Here is a 24,950-nt window from a genome sequence, read left to right as displayed (position 1 = left end):
TCAATTGAGATTGGTTTTTGAGAACGGAAATCTCGATTGAGAAGATTAATTTAAATTACTATGGTAATATTAATGATGATGTTGATGCGATGCTCATGTTGATGTAGGCGATGATAACTGTTCGGAAAATAATGATGCAATTCTTGTAATTATGGTGTTGATAGTGATGCTGATGTTAATTATCATGATGATGGTGGTGTTGATTTTTTTATGACAGTGATGGTACTGTGAGTGATGACGGATGCCGTTGGCTGAGATCTCGCCTCGAGGCATTGAACTCCGAGGCTCGGCTTCTCGTGGAAAATCATCAAGCACAGGTGACCCTTTCCCTCCCTACCTCTCCATGTCTCTCTCAAATTCTTCCTCTCTGACGCTATCTCCTCCGTCTTTTCCTATGGGTTTAACGACACATTTATAAATTTACGCGATCTAACCCAAAAAACACCTCTTATGAGTTTTTCTCAGATGTCCAGTAGGTGCGGGTCAAAATGTTAGAACAATTGGCTCAACCATTTCCACTATCCGACACAAATCTGTAGCTTTGGGAATTGTAATAAAAATACTCAAGTGACTTTCATACGCACTTCCAAATTGGTATTGCGACGGGACTGCCGTGTAGTTTTATTCAACGGAGCTGCCGTGCCGGTGTCGTTTCCTGAGTTGGATTCCTGGCCACGGCTAACGTCAGCGACCAGTGGCGTCTAAATAGGTCGACTCGGCCTTAAATAAGTACCTGGTGCAGTGTGTAAACCTCAGCACTGTGGAGACATGCATTATGTGTGTGCGTGTTTACATGAAGTGTATATATCGATGAGTGTGTGTGCATTGTAATCATTAGTTCTGGTCTATCCACTGCTGAAGACATATGTATGTGTGTCTCTGTGTGTGTGTGTGTGCATGTACGTATCCCTCCCCACCCTCCCACCCAGGCGGTGAACTGCATCTTGGGAACAGTTCGGTACGAGCGAATGGCGGAGCAGGGCCCCAAGCTCGGAGCCATCACACGCAAGCACCCGCTCGTGACCCAGTGAGTCCCCTACTCGGCCTGCTCCTTGGCAGCCTCTTCACGAGCCCTCTACCCTGCCTTTCCCCCCCCCCTCACCGATCTTTTAATCAGCCGGTAAATCAACCCTTCAATCAGCCCTCCAATCAGTTCTTTAATTTATTCTTTATCCTCCTCTTTAACCATCATCATCAGTCAGTGATGATCAATCTGCTGCTGGATGAAGCTGTCGCCACCACCGCCATCCCTGCAATGATCTGTCCGGCACCTGGACACAAGGCGATCTCTTCGCTCCATCTCGGCCGGGGGGACGTCACCTCGGGCGTATTTCCGTCCTTCATCTGCCACTCCGTCATTCGTTTCGCCCGCCGGCCATCGTCCTGCCCAAGCCCCCACACTCACTTTGTTCAACAGTTTTATCCTTCGTATGTTCTCGTAATCCGTGCATTTTAAGTCCTGTCTCTCTGTGCAATTCCAAGCATGCATCTCTCCCCTGGCTTGTTGGCGCACTTTTCAAGTTTTCGTTCCATTTTCTTTGGTGGTGTCCATGTGTTTCTGATCCACGTTGTATAAACCATCACGCAAACTCTGGTCATCCTCGCAGTGGCTTTTGGCGTGCCTCTGAACCCTTTCAGGTGCTCTTCTGTGGCCGTTTGGAACGCTCTTCGTTCCAATCATAGGAAGGCACTGGAGCCTTGCACTTAAATCATCATCATAGATTGAAAACTCATTTTCTTTGCAACTTATTTTTGTGCTTAGTTTGTTGTCCTTTCCTGCACCTCCGATTAGCACGGTTGGCTATGCACAGTGCGAAAGAAGTTCTACATACATTTATACATCAGGTGTTACCCACTGCCTCGTAACTTCCTTCTTTTGCCACGTTGTTGCGTTGGTTTTCATCCGACCCTCGTCAAATTCTAAAGTCGGAGGAGTGGCGCGGGCCAGCGCTCGTTTCGGTGTTTTTCGGAGGCACCTAGTTGGCTGCTGGAAATTCCACGTTCCTATGACCTGGGCTGCAGGTACTTCATGTTCCCGATGAAGGATGAGTTTCTGCTGGGGGAGGAGGAGGAGATGATGTTCGACCCCAAAACATCGTGCCGCTTCCTCGCCTTCAACGGCTGGGTCATGGGCGACGACCCCCTCCGCAACTTTGCTGAGCCAGGTAAGGGGAGACAAGAAAGACAAAGATCCCCTGTATAGCCTCAAACAGACTGTTAGAGCGAGTGCTGTTAGCGAGCACCTATAAATGCCAGCATGGCACATGAGGGGGTGGGTGGCCAACACCGTGCATGGCCACCTTTGTCTCCTGAGTGGAGAAGTTTACACACCACACCACGTACTCATTTGAGGCTGAATCGACCTAGGGGAGGCCCAGGACCGGTTCAGATAATCGTCACTCGTGTTGGCCGTGAGCGGGAATCGAACCCGGATAGCCAGGTTCGTAGCGCAGTGCGTTAATCGCTCTACTACAGACAAGACGGATAAACCGAAAGACAGACGGACATGAGTGTGGATCCACTCAGATACTTTGCATAACCAGGTAAGCAGAGAGACAAAAATAGATATACACACTGATAGACACACGGGCAGAGAGGAAGATGAACAGACAGAGACACAGACTGATCGTCTGCACACAGACAAACAGACCACCCTACATCTCCTTTCTCTTCACTGAATCTCCATTCTCCCCCCCCCCCTGTGTGTCCCTCCTCCTCCCCATGTGCCCCTCCTCCCCGTGTGTCCCTCCTCTTTCCGCGGGTCCGTTACCCCCAGGCTCAAACGTGTACATCAGACGGGAGCTTGTTTGCTGGGGTGACAGTGTGAAGCTGCGCTACGGACGCGGCCCCAGCGACTGCCCCTTCTTGTGGGCGCACATGCGCGCGTACACGGAGCTCACGGCAAAAACCTTCCATGGCATGAGGCTCGACAACTGCCACTCGACACCCCTACATGTCGCAGAGGTGAGGGGGGAGCGGGGAGGCGCGGGGAGGACCAGGGACGCATGGGGGATGAGGAAACGAGGCGCGGGGGAGTAAGAGAGAGATTAATAGAGATACAGGGAGGTGGAGGGAAACAGGCAGGTGAAGTGATACACAGGGAATCGAATGGATACATTGAATTAATGGATACATTAATTTATAACATTTTTGACATGCGTTTTTCTGGATTTTGTTGTTGTTATTCTGTCTCTCACTCTTCAAATAAACCTACCATTAAAATTATAGACTGATCATTTCTTTGTCAGTGAGCAAACGTACAAAATCAGCAGGGGATCAAATACTTTTTTCCCTCACTGTACATAGGGAGTAGGAGGGAGACGGAGAGGTGAAGAGATGGACGAGGGAGGTTTATGGAGCAGCAGGAAAACACAGGTTGGAGAACGGAGGTGAGATACAGAAAGAGGAAGGAGACAGGGTGAGGAGGAAGAGGCATCCAGAGAAAAGCAACATCAGGAGGAGAAATTATGAGCATGGCAAAATACTATAAAAGAGAAGCAGAGACACAAGTAGGTGAAAGGAGATGCATGGAGGCAAAGGAAGACATAGGGTATAGAAGGGAGGTACATTTATCTACATGTGTTGTTCTTAGGTCTCAGTTTCTAATGGATGTATGCTGTGACTTTGACCCTACTTGTTTCCCCATGTGTCTGCACGTGTCTCCCCGTGTCTTCTTGTGTCTCACCATGTCTCCCCACGTCTATGTGCGACTCAGTACATGATGGACGCGGCCCGCAGCGTCCGCTCGGACCTCTTCCTCCTGGCCGAGCTTTTCACCGGCAGTGAGGACCTCGATAACGTCTTCGTCACGAGACTCGGCATCACGTCCCTTGTCCGAGGTGAAGGGACACACGGGGAGGAGGAGGGACACACGGACAGGGCGAGGAGGGATGCACGTGGGGGAGGAGAGACACGCGGGGAGGGGGAGAGAGACATAGGGAGGAGGAACAACACAAGGGGATCCATACTCTCTGGGTTTTTCAGTAATGTCACGTAGATAGGTTCAAAGAAAATAACAAACCTATCTACGTGACTTTTGCCGAAAGACTCAGAGAGTGTGAATTCCTGCAGTTACGAACGCTTTAAGTCAAGACACAAGGGGAGGTGAAGGGACACTCGGGCAGGAGGGGGGGACACATGGGGGGAGGAAGGACAAACATGGGAGGGAGGAGGGACACGGAGAGGAGGAGGAGGGAAACACGGAGAGGAGAAAGGAGACACTGGGAAAATAGTGGAGACGTGGGAAGGTGAATGGCAACACGGTAAGGAAAAGAGAGACACAAGGAGGAGTAAGGGAAACATGTGGAGAAGGGAGACAATGGAAGACTCAGGAAGATAAAGGGAGATATTTGTAGGAGACAGAAAGCTAAAGGGGGACACAGGGAGGTAACTGGAAATACAAATTCATGGAAAATTAGATGCGAATGAAGGCAAAAGGAGTATAGGACAACTAGGCATGTTAAAGGCCTCTTGGGCAAGTGAAAGATCCGGGGGAGGTTATGGGCCAGGCTGAGAGACAGGGGGAAGAGAGGGGAGCCCCGTGGACTTTAACGGTGCCACCGCGACGCGAGTCACTGAGATGCGTTCACGCCCGCTTGTGCTGCTGCCGTTGTGTCGACACAGAGGCCTTGAGCGCCGGCAACAGCCATGAGGAGGGGCGCCTTGTCTACCGCTACGGCGGCGACCCCGTGGGCTCCTTCATCCAGCCGGGGTTCCGTCCGCTCACCCCCGGCATTGCCCACGCCGTCTTCATGGACATCACCCACGACAACGAGTGCCCCATCCAGGTGCCCGGGCTCCCACGTCCCTCCAGCCAGACCAAGACCGGGATTCAGGGTCAGAGTCTCCATTGAGACTTTTATATGAGACTCAAACTGGGATTAAATGTCAGGCTTTTTGAGACTCTTAAAAACCAGGCTTCATAATCAGTCGTTATTGAGACTCCCAGGCTTAAACATTGGAGTCTTGATTTGGACGTGTCACCATATGTCCTTATGTGTCTCCTCGTGTGCCTATGTAACCCCTTGTGTCCTTCCCTGCTTCGGTGTATCCCCACGTATCCCTGCGCGTCGCCGTGCATGTCTGCGACACAGCTGCGTTCCGTCTACGACTCGTTTGCCAGCGCTGCCATTGTCGCCATGGCCAACTGCGCCACTGGGAGCACGAGGGGCTACGATGAGCTGGTCCCCCACCAGGTGAGCGAGTGGGCAGCACAGCAAGTAGGATGTTGCCTACGAGCATCTGCCTGTGTCAAAGTGTTTTTTTCCTCTTGCTATGCACGGTGGGCTTTTCTCCGAGCACTCCCGATTCCTCCCACAGGAAACGGAGAGAGACGGTGCTCTGCTTTAATTCATGTCAAGTTGCTGCTTTGTTGAACTTGTATGTCAACTAACTTAAAATGTCGTGGTCGAAAAACGAACTCAAAACTAACTTAACACGTAGGCTTTCGTGACCAATATCATCCATAAGAGGTTTTTTTGGGTTAGATCGCGTAAATATATAAATGTGTCGTTAAACCCGCCACCACCCGACACAGCCAACTAGTAAGGGTTGTCACGTAAACAGAACGTGCCAATTCCTCACCAGTACAGCACACCAGTGTGTTGGAGAGCCAAGCCACAACATTTACAATCTGAGTAGGACGTTTTGCCAGTAAGTACAACTAGCTTAATCAGGCAACAGACAGATTTGGCTGTGCTGTACTTATGGATCAAAGCTAACTTATAGCATCATTGTACATAAACTAACAGCTTTATTTCAACTCTCACTGAGATCAGAAGATCGCCCCTCTGCGGGAACCATTGAGTTTCGCAGAGACAAAGTCGTATATAGTCTCGGCTGGGAGGGTTGGTGGACTCGCTGAACAGCAATGAGTTGTCAATGTTTGAAAATGCTTGAATACGCGATTGAGTTTCTGATTGAATCAGAATATTTATTTATATTGGAGGAATCCGATGAACTGTGAAGCTCATTATTGTCGCTGGGCACGTCCAACATGGCCATTGTGAACCTGCACATATGCGTGTTTGTAGGGAGCAGTAGCTCAGTGGTGACTACACTGCACTACAAACCCGGCGACCTGAGTTTGATTCTCGCTCACGGCTGATATTGGCAGTGAAGATTTGAACCGGATCCTGGGAAAAGGCACCGAGCGTGATGCTGGCCACCCACCCCCTAGTTTGTTGTGCTGGCCTTCATAGATTACTGCGAACAGTACTTGCTCCTACAGTCTGTTAAAGCTGTACGGGTGGTCATTGTCTTCTTCGCGTGGTGAGTGCAGGTGTCGGTGGTGTCGGAGGAGCGGCTGTACGCGTCATGGGAGGCCGCGTGTGACCCCGCCTCCCCCGGAACTGTGGGGTTTAACTCTGGGATCCTGGCTGGGAAACTGGCTCTGAATCAACTCCACCACCAGCTCGGGCTTCATGGCTTCTCCCAGGTACCGCGCGCGCTCAGCCACTGCATGCTTAGTGTTCATGGCCCCTGTGAACGTCCAACTCTGGGTGAAGGGCTTCCCATGCCTGGACTTCCAACGGTGGCTGTGGTAAGAGAGTTCCATCCGGACAACTGGGGATAGCCAGAAAATGTGGATTGGGGGCTTCAGTTTAAAACACCACACAAACACACGTAAAGAGCGCACGCACGCGCAGCCACTGTAGATTACGCGGAAACCATCGGCCTTCTACTCTCCGTGCTTCCTCCTCTGTATCTGTCCCCATGTGTCTCCCTCTCCTCCTCCCCGTGTCTCTTCGTGTTTCTCCTCCCCCTCCCCATGTGTCTCCCCCACATCCTCCTCCACGTGTGTCCACGTGTCTCCTCCCCCAGGTATACGTAGACCAGGTGGATGCGGACATCGTGTCGGTGACGCGGCACTGTCCGCACACGCACCAGTCGGTGGTGTCAGTGGCGCGCACGGCGTTCCGCGACCCCGAGAGTGCGCACTACCCCCGCGACGTGCCCTCCATGTGCATCCCGGGTGAGCCACCCTGCTCCTGCGTATGATGACAATGATGATCATGATTATGGTGTTCATGTGAATAATGATAATGATGATGATGGTGATTGTGGTAATGGTGATGGTCATGATCACGGGTTGTCAACCAAAAGAACAAGAATATATATATTTATAATAAGGTTAAAAAAGACCCTCAATATTAAAAGAACCGCAATGCACGTAAATAATGTCATGGAGCAGTCCTTGAAGAGCCGCATGCAGCTCCGGAGCCTGAGGTTGCCGACCCATGGTCACGATAATGGTGGTGATGATGATATTGAGGTGGATGATGATTGTGGTGGTGAAGGTAAGGATGGTGATGATGATGATAATTATCGTGGTGCTGATGGTCATGTTGATATTGATTGTGGTGACAATAATGTTGGCGTTATTGTGTTCATAATGCTGCTGTTGATGCTGCTGTTGCTGATGTTTATGATGTGTTGCTGCTGCAAATGATCATGATTATGATATTGCTGCTTATGTCTATGATGCTGCTGCGTATGATTGTGCTGTTGATATTTATGATTATACTGCTGCTGATATTTATGCTACTGCTGCTTCTGTTGTCTACGACGGTGCTGCTGATACTGATGATGGCGTTTCCGGGGGGGGGGGGTTCCTGGGAGCAGGTAAGATCGAGGAGATCGTGCTGGAGGCTCGCACCATCACTCGCAAGGGCCACGAGTTCGTTAAGAGCAACAAATTCATCAATGGCCTCCTCCGCTACACGGTGGACATCACCCAGCACATCCAGGTGACAGCTCCTCCGCACGGCGCACGAGGTCAGGTTCCTGCACAGGGTCCTCGGTGTCCCTCAAGGAGACAGAGATTGAGATGAGGGAGGTTCTCTGGTGCTTTTCCAGTCGGTCTTTTAGGTCTTGCATTAGTTTCAAAAGTGTCTCAAGGATTTTTATTAGGTATAGGGAGGTTCTCAAGGTCCTCGAGGTTCTTTAGTGCATCGACTGAAGCTTTGATTAGATCCATTGGTCCTCATGTTCTTTGAGGAGGACCACAGGTTCCTTTGAAGATGTAGGCTATTCTCAAAAAATTGCATGCGCTCCGTCGAGACTCCGGACCGCGCTGCCTTCATCGCCGTCTTCATCCCGCACCTCCTATTAGCACGGTTGGCTACATATGTGGTGAAAGGAATTCTACTGTACATACAGTCTTCTGATTTTGCTGTCATTCCGTAACCCACCCTGAGGGTTGGTTGACATGTGGAGCGGATTATGAGAATGAATGATTACGTCATCATCGACATTATTTTGTAATTATGATTATCCCCCCCTGACCCCCCACCCCCGTCTCCCCCCTGTACTCCATGTACCCATGTCCCATGGGCGAGCAGCTCAAGGAGAGCGAGATGGTGGAGCTCTCCCAGGCTGGCTCGGGCAAGGGTGGCGCCTACGTGCAGGAGATAGAGTTCGTCACCTTCCCTCCCGGCAGCGTCATTGTTTTCAGGTTCGGTGGGGACACGGGGGGGTGGGGCGGGAACCTACAGGGAGTGGGGGAGACACGGAGAAAGAGATAGAGAGAGGCTTCAGAGTAGAGAGAGGTTTACAAAGGAGGGAGGAGTGGAGGAGGGGGGGAAAGGAGACAGACACAGAGAGGTATGGAGATAGAGAGAGAGACAGAGAGACGTGGGGAAAGAAACACATGGAGAGTAAATGTTGCGGATTTACTCTCCAATACACTGGTGTGCTGAACTATTAACGAATGTTTTGTTCACGTGACAGACCTAACTAATTGGCTGTGTCGCATGGTGGTGGGTTTAACGACACATTTATATTTACGCTCTCTAACCCACAAAAACACCCTCTATTATGGATAATATTAGTCGTGAAAGCCTACGTGTTAAACATGGAGAGTGACTGACACTGCGAGACGTGAGTAGAGACACGGGGGAGACGTAGTGTGAGAGAGAGACATGGGGAAGAGAAAGAGGGAGACATAGGTGCAGAAAATATGGAGAGAGACACACACATATATCGGGGAGAGGGACACATATACACAGGAAGATACAGTGAGGGAGAGAGAGAAACACAGGGAGAGCAGGAGCTAGAGGGAGAATCACCAAGAGAGATAGGTGGAGATAACAGAAACTTGGAGAGTGACAGAGGACACAGTCATTATGGAAAACAGAGAAAGCGAAACATAGAGACATGGAGAGAAACCGGGAGACATGGAGAGAAAGAGACATAGAGAGAGAGACACACAGGGACAGTCACAAAGATGGAGAAACAGGGAAGGAGATACATCAACAACAACAACAACTGCCATTCGCCACTAAGTGGCGGTGATGTCACCACGACGCTTGTGCCAGGCCATGTGCACCTTAAGGCCACGTGAAGTGTCGAACGCCCACGGGCAGGAGGTCACGGGGCAGACCCAAGTGCCACGGGTCGACTGACTAAGATGACTGAGATGACTGGCTGATGCACCACCTGTGCCCCCTACTGTGCCAACCTGCTGTGCTTTAGCCACCCGGCGCTCCGCTCGTTGTTGTGAGTGTCGCTCCTCCGCCCTCCGTTATTGTTGGAGGGCGACTGCCTCAAACTGCCCAGTAGCGTCCTTCACGAGCCTCCTCCACAGAGGCCGATCTTGACACCGCTGGTACCAGTACTCGGCAAGTCCACTCAGCTCCACGTCCTCCTGTACCACATCACTCCATCTCTTCTCTAGCCCGTGCCGCGCCCGTTTAGCCCCCTTGATCCGGCCGAACAAAAGCTGTTTCGGCATGCGGTGGCTGGGCATGCGGGCTACATGACCCAGCCATCGCAGCCTTGCCTGCCAGAGGAGCTCACCAATGGGACCTTGCCCAGATCTTTCAAAGATACATGAGCACTCACACAGAGACATGGAGAGACGGAAAGAGAGTGTGTATACGAGTGTAATTGAACCTTACCCCCCCCCCCCCGACTGCTCACCTCTTACCCATCTCACCCTTCAGGGTGAGTCTGGACCCTGAAGCCCAGGCGGCCGTCTCGTCTCTGCGTGCTCACCTCGTGCAGTTCAGCCCACACTTCCGCAAGGGGAGTTCCAGTCCCGTTGAAGGTCACCCACCCTTGACGGCCATGAACTTCAGCGCGTGAGTCTGCACATTGCACGTGTATGACACCCACGGTGGCTTGATGTTAACTTTCTAGATTTGAAGTTTTCGTGACTGCAAAGATCCATACTCTTTGGTTCTTTTCAGTAAAGTCACGTAGGTAAAGAAATTAAATAAAATAAGAATAAAAAGAATCAAAGATGTTAACTACCTCGTCTGGTATACAGGAGGTTGTGGGTTCGATCCCGACCCTGATACCTGTATATTTGGAGTTTGCATGTTCTCCCCATAATCACGTGGATTTTTCTCCGGGTCCTCCGGCTTTCCCCCCCACAATTAAAAACACACTTCTTAAAAAGAGCTATATACAGTGAGGGAAAAAAGTATTTGATCCCCTGCTGATTTTGTACGTTTGCCCACTGACAAAGAAATGATCGGTCTATAATTTTAATGATAGGTTTATTTGAACAGTGAGAGACAGAATAACAACAAAAAAATCCAGAAAAACGCATGTCAAAAATGTTATAAATTGATTTGCATTTTAATGAGGGAAATAAGTATTTGACCCCTTCTCAATCATAAATATTTCTGGCTCCCAGGTGTCTTTTATACAGGTATAGAGCTGAGATTAGGAGCACACTCTTAAAGGGAGTGCTCCTAATCTCAGCTTGTTACCTGTATAAAAGACACCTGTCCACAGAAGCAATCAATCAATCAGATTCCAAACTCTCCACGATGGCCAAGACCAAAGAGCTCTTCAAGGATCTCAGGGACAAGATTGTAGACCTACACAAGGCTGGAATGGGCTACACGACCATTGGCAAGCAGCTTTGTGAGAAGGTGACAACAGTTGGTGCGATTATTCGCAAATGGATGAAACGCAAAAGAACTGTCAATCTCCCTCGGCCTGGGGCTCCATGCAAGATCTCACCTCGTGGAGTTGCAATGATCATGAGAACGGTGAGGAATCAGCCCAGAACTACACGGGAGGATCTTGTCAATGATCTCAAGGCAGCTGGGACCATAGTCACCAAGAAAACAATTGGTAACACACTACGCCGTGAAGGACTGAAATCCTGCAGCGCCCGCAAGGTCCCCCTGCTCAAGAAAGCACATATACATGCCCGTCTGAAGTTTGCCAATGAACATCTGAATGATTCAGAGGACAATTGGGTGAAAGTGTTGTGGTCAGATGAGACCAAAATGGAGCTCTTTGGCATTAACTCAACTCGCCGTGTTTGGAGGAGGAGGAATGCTGCCTATGACCCCAAGAACACCATCCCCACCGTCAAACATGGAGGTGGAAACATTATGCTTTGGGGGTGTTTTTCTGCTAAGGGGACAGGACAACTTCACCGCATCAAAGGGACGATGGACGGGGCCATGTACCGTCAAGTCTTGGGTGAGAACCTCCTTCCCTCAGCCAGGGCATTGAAAATGAGTCGTGGATGGGTATTCCAGCATGACAATGACCCAAAACACACGGCCAAGGCAACAAAGGAGTGGCTCAAGAAGAAGCACATTAAGGTCCTGGAGTGGCCTAGCCAGTCTCCAGACCTTAATCCCATAGAAAATCTGTGGAGGGAGCTGAAGGTTCGAGTTGCCAAACGTCAGCCTCGAAACCTTAATGACTTGGAGAAGATCTGCAAAGAGGAGTGGGACAAAATCCCTCTTGAGATGTGTGCAAACCTGGTGGCCAACTATAAGAAACGTCTGACCTCTGTGATTGCCAACAATGGTTTTACCACCAAGTACTAAGTCATGTTTTGCAGAGGGGTCAAATACTTATTTCCCTCAATAAAATGCAAATCAATTTATAACATTTTTGACATGCGTTTTTCCGGATTTTTTTGTTGTTATTCTGTCTCTCACTGTTCAAATAAACCTACCATTAAAATTATAGACGGATCATTTCTTTGTCAGTGGGCAAACGTACAAAATCAGCAGGGGATCAAACACTTTTTTTCCCTCACTGTAGCTCAGTGGGCCTTACCTAGTTAAATAAAACAGAGTTTAGTTTTTTGTCTAGGGAGGTGCACGCTGCAGCAATGACACGATGACTTGACTACGCGCTTTTTAAAAACGTTTCTCAATATCATTTAAATTCTGTGGTCGCTATCGGCATCCTGATGGCATGATGAGTGCAGCCCCCTCATATTAGAGATCTCTTTGATTGACCACTTCTCGACACATTAGGGGACAACAACACAACCCTAGCTGCCCTGCCAAAGTCAAACCCAATATTTGTAATTTCTCAGAGCTGGAAATTAGCCAACTCAAAACTGAAGCAAAACTAATATGACGGTTTCTTGTGCATCGGTGCCTGGACTGAGACCACCATCAACGCATGACAGTCGAGTACCCAGTTTAATCACAAGTGGTTGTCTGGATTTGAACCCAAGGAAGTCAGCAGTGCTATTTCCAGCACTCTCACCTCTGAGCCATCTGGCCACCTTTCCCCCCCAACCCCCCCCTCATTGTAATTGAGTTGAATATCAATCACGACTCCAGTCCTTAAGTCCAGATCTCCCACAGCCAAGTCTCAATCTCAGAGTCTTTGGTACCGAGACCCATCGTCGTTTTGATCTTAATAATTTTTTCCTGTCTCCCCTCCCCCATCTTCCCCGTGCACGTCTCAAGCCTCGTGTCTCAGCTGTCCCTGGCCGACATGAACATCCTCCTGTACCGCTGTGACGCCGAGGAGAAGGAGGATGGAGGCGGCGTCTACAACATTCCCGGGATCGGGGGCCTCACCTACGCTGGCCTGCAAGGTTAGGGGGGGCAGATTTATATATTTATATATATCATGTTTTATATTGTGGTAAGCATGCAAGCAGAATAGGATAAGCAATTAGTATGTTTGGAATAGAAAGTGATGGGAAGGAAAGTGTTGCATCAGGAAGAGTAGGTGTATCAGGAAGAGGAGGTTGTGATGGGTGGGCACTTCTGCAGAATTGGGTAGGGTTAGGGTTCCACGGTACCTGGCATTGGAGTTGCACCCAGAGGTCAGTAACCATTACCACTGTCATTGCCACTACCCACACGCTTACCACTAACAGCATCACGATCAGTACCACCACTATCATTGCCATTACTGCTGCCGACCACCATCATCACCAATATGGCCTTCATCACCATTATCTTTATCACCACCACCACCACCATCACACTTTGTTAACGCTGCTCTCTATCTCTCTCCGTGTCCCCCCCAGGCTTTATGTCCATCCTGGCTGAGATTCGTTCGCGGAACGACCTCGGCCACCCGTTCTGTGACAACCTTCGTGCGGGTGACTGGATGCTGGACTACATCAGTGGGCGACTCCTGTCCAAGGACGGGCCCCTCGTCGAGGTGAATGAGCGTGCACCGATTGGTTCATTTATGGCCAATCGGGAACTCCGATATTGACTGCTGCCCCCTTCTTCAGTGACCTTTGCCCTCTTGTTTCCCTGTGTTTCTGTGTATTTCTCCATGTCACTGCACACTTCATGTCTCTCCGTGTGTCCCTGTGTGACTCCGCGTCACTGTGTCTCTGCGTGTCTCAGGGTGTCTGTATCTCACCTTGTCCCCCCGTATTTTAAATTGAAAACTATATTTTTTAAGAACTGCTTTTTGTGCGTAGTTTGTTGTCCTTCCCCCGCACCTCCGATTAGCATGGTTAGCTATGTACGGTTGCTAACATACATAGTTACATGTCTCTGCGTGTCTCTGCTAGGTGGGACGCTGGTTCCAGACGATGTTTGCACTGCTGAGGAGGATCCCGCGGTACCTGGTCCCATGCTACTTTGACGCCATCATGCTGGGGGCCTACACCACAACGCTGGACACCGTGTGGGAGAAGATGTCTCCGTACGGATCACACAGACACTCGCACACAAAGACAAAGATCCCTCTACAACCGAAACATTCTGTTGGGGAAAGGGCTGTTAGCGAGTAGCACCTATGAAGCTCAGCACGGCACAGGAGTGGGTGGGTGTCCAGCACCACGCCCGGTCACCTTTGTCTCCCCAGTGGCGATGTTTACATACCACATCAAGTACTCATTTGAGGCTGAATCAGAAACGATTTGGATAATCTTCACTGGTGTTGGCCATGAACGGCAATTGAACTCAGGTTGCCCGGGGTTCGTAACGCAGCATGCTTAACACTCCTCCACCGCTCCCCATCCTGACATACAGACACTCACGCAGATACTCACACACACACTCACTCACGCAGACACCTACGCACACACTCACTCACGCAGACACTCACGCACACACTCACTCACGCAGACACTCGCACACACACACACTCACTCACGCAGACACTCTCGCACACACTCACTCACACAGACACTCACGCAGACACTCACGCACACACTCACTCACACAGACACTCTCGCACACACTCACTCACGCAGACACTCACACACACACTCACTCACGCAGACACCCACGCACACACTCACTCACACAGACACTCACTCACGCAGACACTCACGCACACACTCACTCACGCAGACACTCACGCACACACTCACTCACGCAGACACTCTCGCACACACTCACTCACGCAGACACTCTCGCACACACTCACTCACGCAGACACCCACGCACACACTCACTCACGCGGACACTCACGCACTAATTTACAGCCATGATGAATCTGACCCGGCTACGATACATCTGAGCGGTACCATGGTGCGTGCACGTGCAGCTTCGTGAAGCAGGGCTCGTCATTCGTGCGGGAGCTCGCCCTGGGCTCGGTGCAGCTCTGTGGCGTTGGCCACGTGCCCGCGCTGCCGCCGCTGTCCCCACTGCTCGGGGACGTCCCCACGCGCACACAGGCAGACACGGGGAGACGGGAGCAGTGCTGCATCTCCATTGCCGCAGGTGAGATGCACGGGGACATGGGGTGGGGATGGGGGAGACAAGCAGGGGGTCACAGACATTTGGACACATTGTTACGTGCAACAGAGAGACAGATTGATAAATAGGTGGACACGGAGTCCTCTCCCTGTATGTATCTCCCCATGGACATCTGTGAAAAAGAGCTTTATAGCTCATCGGATTCCTTCAGTCTTAACAAACATCCTGATGTCTCTGTCCTCATCTATTCTTACGTCTCCCTGATCCCCCCCGTGTCGCCCTCCTCCCCCCGTGTCTTCTTGTTCTCCCTCCTCCCACCCCCCCCGTGTCTCCCTGTGTCTCTCCCCTCCCCCCCACCTGTCATATCTCCCTCCACCCCGTGTCTCCTTCCTCCTCCCTGTGTCTTCGCCTGTCAGGTCTTCCTCACTTCACAACGGGGATTTTCCGCTGCTGGGGCAGAGACACGTTCATCGCTCTCAGGGGACTCCTGCTGCTCACGGGGAGATTCATTGAGGCCAGGTACTGTCCAAAATCTAGGTTGGCTCCGACAGACAGTTCTTGGTAAATAGCGGCTGCTATTGTTGTTGTTGTGTGTGTGTGTGCACGTATGCGTGTGTTTGTGTGTGCGTGTGTGTTGTTGTGGGGAGCGATAGTGTAGCGGTTAGCGCGCTGCGCTATGAACCTGGCGACCCGGGTTCGATTCCCGCTCACGGCCAACACCAGTGACGATTATCTGAACCGGTCCCGGGCCTCCCCTAGGTCGACTCAGCCTCAAATGAGTACCTGGTGCGGTGTGTAAACATTGCCACTAGGGAGACAAAGGCGGTCGGGCGTGGTGCTGGCCACCCACCCCCTCGTGTACCGTTCCGGCCTTCATAGGTGCTCGCTAACAGTACTTGCCCCTACAGTCTGTTAAGGCTATATGGGGGATCTTTGTCTTTATATTTGTTGTTGACCCCCCCAACTCCGCCTGTGCCGTGCCGGCCTTAATAGGTGCTCGCCAACAGCACTCGTCCCAACAGTCTGTTATGGGCTGGATGGGGGATCTTTGTCTTTTTTATTATTATTATTTGTGAGGTTAAGGGCCATAATTCTTGTATTGTTACACTGGGACCATCCCCATAGCAGGTTCCCTCAAGCGGTAACCCATGCATGTGGACGCGTGCGCGTGTGAAGGAACATCATTCTCGCTTTTGCCGGGACCCTGAGACACGGCCTCATCCCCAACCTCCTGGGCCAGGGAGTGCACGCGCGCTACAACTGCCGCGACGCCGTGTGGTGGTGGCTGCAGTGTGTGCAGGTGGGGACACACAGCACTCTCTGTCGGGTGGTGCTGCTGGGTTAACGACACATTTCTATTTAATCTAACCCTTTATTGCACCTTTACCTTATTAATGTTACCTCCTTGTGTTCACATCCCAGCTCTGCACTGCAGCAGAAATTTGTTATCTGCTGTGGCTGTAAGTTGAGGGCATTGGTTTGATGATTGGCGGAGTGGCTTAATACCAATGGGTCCCTTTGCTCTCCGCTCTCCATGCTGCTGCTGCTGCTGCTGTTACCGCCAGGATTACTGTGTGCTGGCCGACAAGGGGAGGGAGATCTTGGCTCTGCCCGTCTCACGGATATTTCCCACGGATGACTCCGACCCACAACCGCCAGGAGCTGTGGTAAGAGCATGAAGGATGGTAGTTGTGGTGTTGATGGGTGTGATGTTGGTCATGATGAAAACGATGATGATGATGATAATGATGGTGATGTTGTGCAGTGCAACTGTTTGCGCACTGCGCTACAAACCCGGCGACCGAAGTTCAATTCCTGCTTACGGCCAACACCAGTGACGATTATCTGAACGGGTCCTAGGCCTCCCCGAGGTCGACTCAGCCTCAAATAAGTACCTGGTGTGATGTGTAAACATTGCTACTGGGGAGAGAAAGGCGGCCAGGCATGGTGCTGGTCACCCATCATCTCGTGTACCATGCTGGCCTTCATAGTTGCTTGCTAACAGCACTTGACCCAAGTTTGTTAAGGCTATAGGGGGGATCTTTGTCTTTGATGTTGATGGTGGGGGTGGTGGTGGTGATGATGGTGAGGGTGGTGAGTGTAGGGGTGGTGGTGATACTGCTGTTGGTGGTGGAGTTAAAGATGATAATGGTGACAGAAGTGTTAGTGGTGGTGTGGAGTTGATGGTGTTGGCAGTGTTGATGATGATAATGATACTGCTGATAACAGTGACGAAGAAATGGTAATATTGTCTCCACTTTTGTTTGCAATGTTGATAATTTTCCTGCGGCTGCTGCTGATGCTGACGATGGTGTTGGTGATGTCGATGCAGGATCAGCCGCTGTATGAGGTGATCCAGGAGGCCATGCAGAGACACGCACAGGGCATTGCGTTCAGAGAGAGAAACGCGGGGCCAAACCTGGACCGCTGCATGAAGGAGGAGGGTACGAGTGCAGCCATGTCCATCATCCCCCTCAACATCCCCACAGCCCCTAACACCTCTCCAGCATCTTCCTCAGCATTACCACACATCGATATGCCTTCCTGTGTCTCCCTTTTCATCCTCATGTCTCCCTTATTGATCCCTCCCCATTTGTCTCCCTTCTTACCGTGTCTCTCCCTTCTCCCCGTGCAGGGTTCTACGTCTCTGTGGGAGTTGACCTGAAGACGGGCTTCGTGTACGGCGGAAATCGCTACAACTGTGGCACATGGATGGACAAGATGGGAGAGAGTGAGCGGGCGGGAAACCGGGGCCTGCCAGCCACACCACGGTACACGGGGAGGAAGAGGGAGACATGGGGAGGAGGATGCAAACATAAGGGAGAGAAGTTGGAGGGTGGAGGAGATGGGAGGAGGAGATGTGGGGAGGGGGAGGAGATACGGGGATGGGAACCAGAGCAAGAGTGGGAGACACAGGCTGGAGGAGGGACGCAGGGTGCAAGGAGAGAGACAGGGAGGAGGAGGAGTAACATATGTGGGGGAAGAGAAAGGAGAAAGTCACTGGATGCACTGATCACATATTGTTCTGAACAGTGCATTGTGAACGGTTTGCCCTGACCCCTTGTGTGCCGTTTTCTGACAGGGATGGCTCTGCGGTGGAGATCGTGGGTCTCTGCCGCTCGGCCGTGCGGTGGCTGTCCGAATGGCACAGGAAGGGCGCCTTTCCCTACGACGGCGTCAGCATCGACGTCGACGGTACAGACTCACGATCGCCGTGCCGGAGACACTGAGACGGCCCCGCCTAGGTCATGGGTTCCATCCCTGCGTTTGGGCATCTCTCAGATTCTGTCTGTGTGAATTTAAGGAATTCCACATTCCTGTGCTGGAGTCCAGTCTGTCCTTGATTCTGTTACTACTCATGAGGATGGTGATGATGATGCAGATGATGCTACTGCTAGTATCGTTGCTACTCCTGCGACTACTACTACTACTACTGTTGCGGCTGCTGCTACTATTTCAGTTGGTACTAATGTTACTGCTAATGTTACTACTACTGATAGTATTACTGCTCTTCCCACCGCTGCTGCCTGCTGCTACTGGTGCTGTTGCTGACATTGGTTGACATCACCAACAGTAGCAGCAGCTACAATAATGGTTGTAGTAGTAGCACTGCTACTAGCAGTATCATTAGCATTAGTAGAAGTAGTTGTAGCAGCAGCAGCCATAGCATCAGTAGTTAGTATCCTCCTCCCCTGTCCTCAACCTCTGCTCTCTCTATCCTGTGGTGACGTGGGACCCAGCGGTAGCTCGTTTGCCGCCTATTGCAGAGGTTCAAGGTTCAAATCCAGCGGCTGCCCTGATTAATACTGCGGGTGAGATAACCATAATACTATACACCGCCTGCTTTAACAGTTGACGCTAAAGATCCCGTGACAATTCGCAAGGGTGGCCCATTGTGTGCCGGTGTCGTGGTCCAAATCAGAAAAAAAATCCTGAAAATCACTCAATTAAGATAATACATTGCGATAATCTCCCTTTACTGTCAAAACCTTGCTAGGACCCTCCTGTAAAAGAGTCGCAAGACTCTCCCAACTCAGGGCGTACCCCCACTCTCTTCCTGAACTCCCACCCCAGGTACGGTGTCACACCTGTCGTACACGGACTGGGCGGACCGGATCCTCCGCTCCTTTGAGCCCAAGTTCTACGTCCACGACAAGAGCGACTCCCAGAGCCAGGACCCCCACCCCGAGCTCGTGCATAAGACGGGCATCTACAAGGACAGCTATGGGGCCTCGCAGCCCTGGTGCGACTATCAGCTCAGGCCCAACCTCACCGTCGCCATGGTGGTGGTGAGATGCTTGCGATAGTCGCATCGGGTTTATTAATGGCCGTGTCGGGTTCATAATGGCAGTGTTGGGTTTATAATGATCGTGAAGGGTTTCTAATGGCTGTGTTGAGTTCATAATGGTCGTGAAGGGATACTAATGGGTGTGAAGGGTTCATAATGGCTGTGTCAGGTTCATAATGGTTGTGAAGGGCTAATAATGGCCGTGTCAATTTCATAATGGTCGTGAAGGGTTCGTAATGGCTGCGTCGGATTCATCATTGTAGCGATGGGTTCTCATTGGCCATGTCGGGTTCATAATGGTTGTGAAGGATACATAATGGTTGGGTCGGGTTCATAATGGTTATGAATGGTCCATAATGGCCGTATCCGGTTCGTAATGGTGACATTCAATTAAATTAAGATATTCAGTTTCTCCTCTCTGTCTCTCTTCACTTTCCCATGTTGTCCTCGTGCCCCTTCTCTCGATATCTCCGTTGTTTGTTTCTCTCCGTCTCTTTTTTCTCCGTGTCTCCCTTCTGCCTGCATCTCCCATGTTTCCATGTGTCCCCTTGTCTCCGTGTTTAGGCTCCTGAACTCTTCACCCCAGAGAAAGCCTGGAAAACACTTGAAATTATCGAGAAAAAACTTCTCGGCCCGCTCGGCATGAAGACACTGGACCCAGAGTGAGACACGGGGAGAGAAAGTGCAATATTAGGAGGCGAGGTAGACGGGGGGAGGGGGGAGAAGGGAGAGACACAAGGAGATAATGGGAGAAATGGTGCAGAGAAATAAGACACGGGAACATCTAAGGAGATAGAGGGAGAAGAATAAAATCTCATAACAATAAAATGTTACGTAACATTATTTTTGCAATGCAGTATCAATATTTGTGAAATATTAATATTATGCATCGTATATTATTATGCTATATATTTGTATATCGTATGTATAAATGTTAATAATTTGGTAAATTTTTACGTGAAAATGATCCACCCTTGCCACCTTGCCAAGACCCCGTTTTTACATGAATCTCAAGAGTTTACACCCCCGCACCTCCGATTAGCACGGTTGGCTGCGTACAGCGTGAAAGAAGTTCAACATGCGGTATATTTTACGGCGGTGATTCTGAACCTTTACTGCAGCCTTACACTCCTTTGGCTATCAAATGTAACACAAATGTACAATGTTAGTAAATGCATAGGTTTAAAGAAACAAAGTAGTTGTACTTACAGACCCGAGCTTAATTTGTCTTTTGATTTACCTTCTAAAAAACTATGCATGTCTCACACCTCCAGACAGGGGCATCTCGCACCCCCCAGGGGATGCGCGCACCCTAGGTTAAGAACCAGTGCTTTATGGTATACAATGGAATCTATCTCAAATTTGAGTCAAGTAAACCGTCAACTTCAAAAGTCTCCTTTTTCCTGGGCCCTACCTTAACGCAGCAGGCCCTCGGCTGCCTTCGTTTCCGTCCGTCTCTCCTCCGCTTCATTACCCCAAACGCCCCCAAATTCAGCTGCTCCAACATCTCAATCCTTGGCCTCCCTCTCGTTCTCTGCCCGTTTAGTCTTCCCTCGATAGTGTCGTGATCCGCTGAACTGTCCCCGCGCAGCGTACGGCCAATCCGGTTCTTCTCTCTATCCTTCTGATTCCTTTGCTTCAAAATAATAGTGAAATATTATCAGGATCAGCTGAATTAGAGGGATTTGGTGAAGCCGAGGTCAGTTTCACCTCCTGATGATAGATGTATTTCAAATATGAGGGAGTTTGCAAGGTTTGTGAAAACAGTTGATTATGGTTCATCAAGGTAGGAGCTGACTATGAGCAAAGGTATTTTAGAGTGCTAGTTGAAAGCATGCAACATGTAATATTCCCCAGAATGTCACTATTATTTGGCATAAGACTGAACTTTGTGAAATTTTGGTTTGATATGTAATATGTTGACGTTGTTGGTGGTGTTGATGTTGCTGATAGTGTTTATGGTATTGTCGTTGATGCACAGTGATATGGTTTACAATGGAGTCTATAACAATGCCGATGATGGAACCGACTTCAACAAAGCCAAGGGATTCAACTACCACCAGGGACCGGTACATGAGCTCACACAAAGACAAAGATCCCCCATATCGCCTTTAACAGATTGTTGGGGCAAGTGCTGTTTGCGAGCACCTTCGAAGGCTCTATTATGCACCTTTGAAGGCTGACACGACACACAAGAGGTGGGTGGCCAATGCCACACCCATTCACCTTTGGCTTCCAAGTGATGTTTACACACTGCATCAGATGCTCATTTAAGGTTGAGTTGATCTAGGGGAAGCCCAGGCTTTGAGCAGGAACTGGGGTCACCGGGTTCGTAGCGCAGTGCACTAACCACTGCGTTACCACTCCCTTTCACTTACACACACGAGTGTTCCATGTTTGAACAAAACATTTACACCACAATGATGTCACTTCCCCACCCCCCCTCTCGCAAATGGAAGTGACAGCACTTTGGTAGATAAACCCAAAACCATTTTTACAGATGATCCAAATTTTTGTTTCTAAAGTTGATTTACGGTTTTTAAGATCAATCCAAAAATCTGTAACATATTCCTAACATATATCAATATGGGTATGCTTTATTTTGAAAATATCAAACGTTGGACAATTGCCCCTCTCCGTGTCTCCATTAGGAGTGGCTCTGGCCTGTGGGCTACTTCCTCCGTGCAAAACTTCTCTTCTGTCGCTTCATGAGCGAAGAGATCCAGAAGGAGACGATTGCTCTCGTCAAGAAAATACTGGCAGCTCATCAGACTCACCTTGAGAGGTGAGGGAGAGGTGGTGGTGGAGAAAGAAGTAATGGTGGTAATTTTAATTATGATAAGGTGGATGATGCTGCTGCTACTAATCATAATAATTCTGATGATGATGATGCTGCTGATTATAATGATGCTGCTACTGTTATGACGATAATAATGTTGACTGTGATTCCAGTAAAAATGCCGATGATAACGTCGCTCCTGAAGTTTGCTACCGATGATTCTACCCATCGAGACGATACTCATGCTCACGATGCTGGTGAAGATGATCCATGACGATGATGCACGATGATGTCGCTGCCACAGGTCCCCCTGGAAGGGTCTCCCTGAGCTCACCGACGCCTCGGGCCGCCACTGCCCATTCAGCTGCGAGAGCCAGGCCTGGAGCCACGCCGTCATCATCGACGCCGTGCATGCCCTCACCGGGGGCATGGTCGCATAGGCGTGCCTTCTGTACGGAGGCAGGGATGCCTAGGCATGCCCTCGCCGAGGGCATGGTCGCCTAGGCGTGCCCTCCGTTGGGAGGCAGGGCCACCGAGGCATGCCCCTCACTGTACGTGTGGGTCCCTCGGTGGCCCTGTCACGTCTGGCGAGGCTGACTCAAGTGCATTCGCGAGGGCCGTGGCCCATTAAAGTGTATTACCAGAAACAAGGTGGCTTAGCGCATGTCCCTCCATCGTGGGCAATTGCAAGGGGCTTGGCCCACTGAAGTGTATTACAAAGGGACGGTTGATTGTCGTGTATCAGAGGGGCAAGGCCTATTGAAATGCATTATATGGGCGTCGTTCATTGAGGTGCTTTAGAGGGGGCATGGCTGCATAGGCTGTGCCCTTAGTAGGGTCAAGAGCAGCTAAGGGCTGTCCTATTAAAGGCATAGCCCATTGCCACATGTTTCACGTGGCCATTGAAGCATTACAGGGAAGGAGGGCTCATTGAATCATGAAGGGCATTTCCAATTCACAGAGGGCATTTCTCGTTCAAAAACATTACAAAGGGGTATATCGCAGTGCAACAATTACAAACCACATGGCCCATTGAACTGCAAGAGGACATGGCAATTGAAATGCATTAGTGGGGCATGGCCCATTGAAACACATTTCAAAGGGTGCGTCAACACATTTCACAGGGCATTGCCCGTTAGTTTAAAAACATAAATGGAATAGTAGGCTAATAGATCAGTCTATTGAGTGTAGCAATATGATATTGCAATGGCGTGTTTAAATAAATAAATGACATGAAAAAATGTACCACCAAAATTAGTGCACAAAATTAATTTTAAATGGATACAACTATTTTATATAAAATGTGTAGCCCACTCAGCACTTTTCAACTTGCTAAATAAAATGTTAGCTCCCCCCCCGTAATGATCGTTTAAAGAAAGATCCCACCCCAAATCACCACACGGCTCTTCCCAAGTAGCCACTCATCCATGCTGTGTGTCCCGGGTCTGCCCACACAAATCTGCAACATCATTCGTAGCAGCCATGATCCATCCACTGCTGGATGAAGGCCTCATCAAGTCGCCGCCACATCTCATGGTCTCGTAATGCAACAATGCATTCAGTCAGCCGCGCACGAGCTGATTTCATTGTTCCATCTCCGCATGCGACTTAAGAACATGTCATCAAGCTTCACTGATGCTAACCTTTAAGTAAATTTAAAGTATTTTTCTCACAAATTCAGAATTTGAACTCAGGTGGGAGAGCCCCGGTACACACAGCCATGTCATATAGCTGCTCGAGCAGACCTGTGTGCGCTTTGTGTTGCGTCGCTCATCAACGAGTCTGCTTTTAGATAACAACTATGTGTTTTAACAAATGTGTGTAGTAATTGAAAATCAAATTGCTAGTGGTGACTTAAAAGTTTATTTCAGTTTTGATTCCGAATTGGTGATTTTATTTTCTAGAGAATATCATTGATAATAGGTCAGATGTTTCATAACTCATCTGATAACCCTTGTTTTATCTCGTCAAATAGAGAAATCCCATCCCATCTTAGCAAATCCAATGCCCTTGTCTTGTCCGATATGGAAGACTCATCTCATCCAATACAGAACTATCGTCACATCGAAGCTGATACAGAAGCCTTGTTTTTTCCAATGAAGAAGCTTTAACTTGTCCATTACAGAATACCCGTCTCATCTCATTCAGTACGGAACATCACAACTGATCACATCACAACCTTCGTCGCATCCAATACAGAACTTCCAACATGAGCCTCTTCAAATGTAATGGCGTATCGGATTTTAAAGGTTTACTGACGGTTGAATTTAGGGTGGAGTGTTGTAGAATGTCCTTGCATGCAATCAACCTAGTAGCTTAGGCTTTTAAGTGACACACATTGAAACAAATAATTAAGAAACACAAATAGTTATATCTGATGATGCAACTCAAACACACTTGCAGCTCTTGTCGAGAACTTACACCCTTGGACCGTGTGACCTGGACTACCCCGCATGCATCTGAAACCTTATTTGTGGGGAGAAAATGTTTTCAATTTCATTTCAAGCGCAGTTTATTGATGTCACTGAGGTGGCGTATGAAAAGTCAGGCTGTTGTGCCCGATTGACTTCACTACAGTACTCCTGGAAGTTACTTTAAAGTCTTCATCCCTCACTATTTCATATACAACAGCCCAGGACACACAGCTTGGATGTGTGGCGACTAGAGAAGAACTGTGGTGTTTGAGTGGCGTCTTGTTTTAGCGAAAGTCTATCATATCAGGCCTTATGGAGTGTATTGCTGTGTGATAAACCAATAAAAAGGCACCTGATTGAAACAAACTCGTTTCAGTTGAACACGTTTGCTTTCGCGACCAATATCCATAATAGAGGTTTTTGGGTTAGATCGAGTAAATAAACAAAACGGTTATCAACATGACTAACGTTGAATTATCCAGCGATATCATTTCCGTCCTGTCTAAAGGTCTTAACTTTGCTGTTGCCTCACGTACAATCCCTGTCGATGAGATCATTGCTAAAGTGCAATCAGCAGT

General features: G+C 49.5%; 1 protein-coding gene across 6 annotated transcripts in view; it reads left to right on the top strand.

Annotated features, from left to right (window-relative positions):
- AGL (amylo-alpha-1,6-glucosidase and 4-alpha-glucanotransferase) overlaps positions 1-24,738 on the top strand; it is a 63,099-nt gene extending 38,361 nt beyond the window's left edge. For all 6 annotated transcript variants that reach the window (XM_032946024.2, XM_076065966.1, XM_032946061.2 and 3 more), the window contains 27 exons: positions 218-317; positions 930-1,027; positions 2,023-2,165; positions 2,777-2,964; positions 3,716-3,839; positions 4,624-4,787; positions 5,094-5,195; positions 6,281-6,436; positions 6,823-6,973; positions 7,624-7,748; positions 8,343-8,455; positions 9,945-10,082; positions 12,684-12,814; positions 13,256-13,392; positions 13,757-13,890; positions 14,740-14,915; positions 15,308-15,410; positions 16,068-16,191; positions 16,457-16,558; positions 17,224-17,335; positions 17,527-17,662; positions 17,974-18,086; positions 18,966-19,180; positions 19,744-19,841; positions 21,161-21,248; positions 21,831-21,964; positions 22,263-24,738. In XM_032946024.2, coding sequence (XP_032801915.2) covers positions 218-317; positions 930-1,027; positions 2,023-2,165; positions 2,777-2,964; positions 3,716-3,839; positions 4,624-4,787; positions 5,094-5,195; positions 6,281-6,436; positions 6,823-6,973; positions 7,624-7,748; positions 8,343-8,455; positions 9,945-10,082; positions 12,684-12,814; positions 13,256-13,392; positions 13,757-13,890; positions 14,740-14,915; positions 15,308-15,410; positions 16,068-16,191; positions 16,457-16,558; positions 17,224-17,335; positions 17,527-17,662; positions 17,974-18,086; positions 18,966-19,180; positions 19,744-19,841; positions 21,161-21,248; positions 21,831-21,964; positions 22,263-22,398 — 3,541 coding nt within the window. In that variant the 3' untranslated portion in view covers positions 22,399-24,738. The remainder of the gene's footprint in view (positions 1-217; positions 318-929; positions 1,028-2,022; positions 2,166-2,776; positions 2,965-3,715; positions 3,840-4,623; positions 4,788-5,093; positions 5,196-6,280; positions 6,437-6,822; positions 6,974-7,623; positions 7,749-8,342; positions 8,456-9,944; positions 10,083-12,683; positions 12,815-13,255; positions 13,393-13,756; positions 13,891-14,739; positions 14,916-15,307; positions 15,411-16,067; positions 16,192-16,456; positions 16,559-17,223; positions 17,336-17,526; positions 17,663-17,973; positions 18,087-18,965; positions 19,181-19,743; positions 19,842-21,160; positions 21,249-21,830; positions 21,965-22,262) is intronic.
- The last annotated feature ends 212 nt before the right edge of the window (positions 24,739-24,950 follow it).

The sequence above is a fragment of the Petromyzon marinus genome, chromosome 1 (assembly GCF_048934315.1).
Source record: "Petromyzon marinus isolate PM22_M1 ecotype Great Lakes invasive population chromosome 1, UKy_Petmar_22M1.pri1.0, whole genome shotgun sequence".
Classification (NCBI taxonomy): Eukaryota; Metazoa; Chordata; class Hyperoartia; order Petromyzontiformes; family Petromyzontidae; genus Petromyzon; species Petromyzon marinus.
The sequence above is the reverse complement of the archived record's forward strand: the minus strand, read 5'-3'. Positions and strand labels throughout refer to the sequence as shown.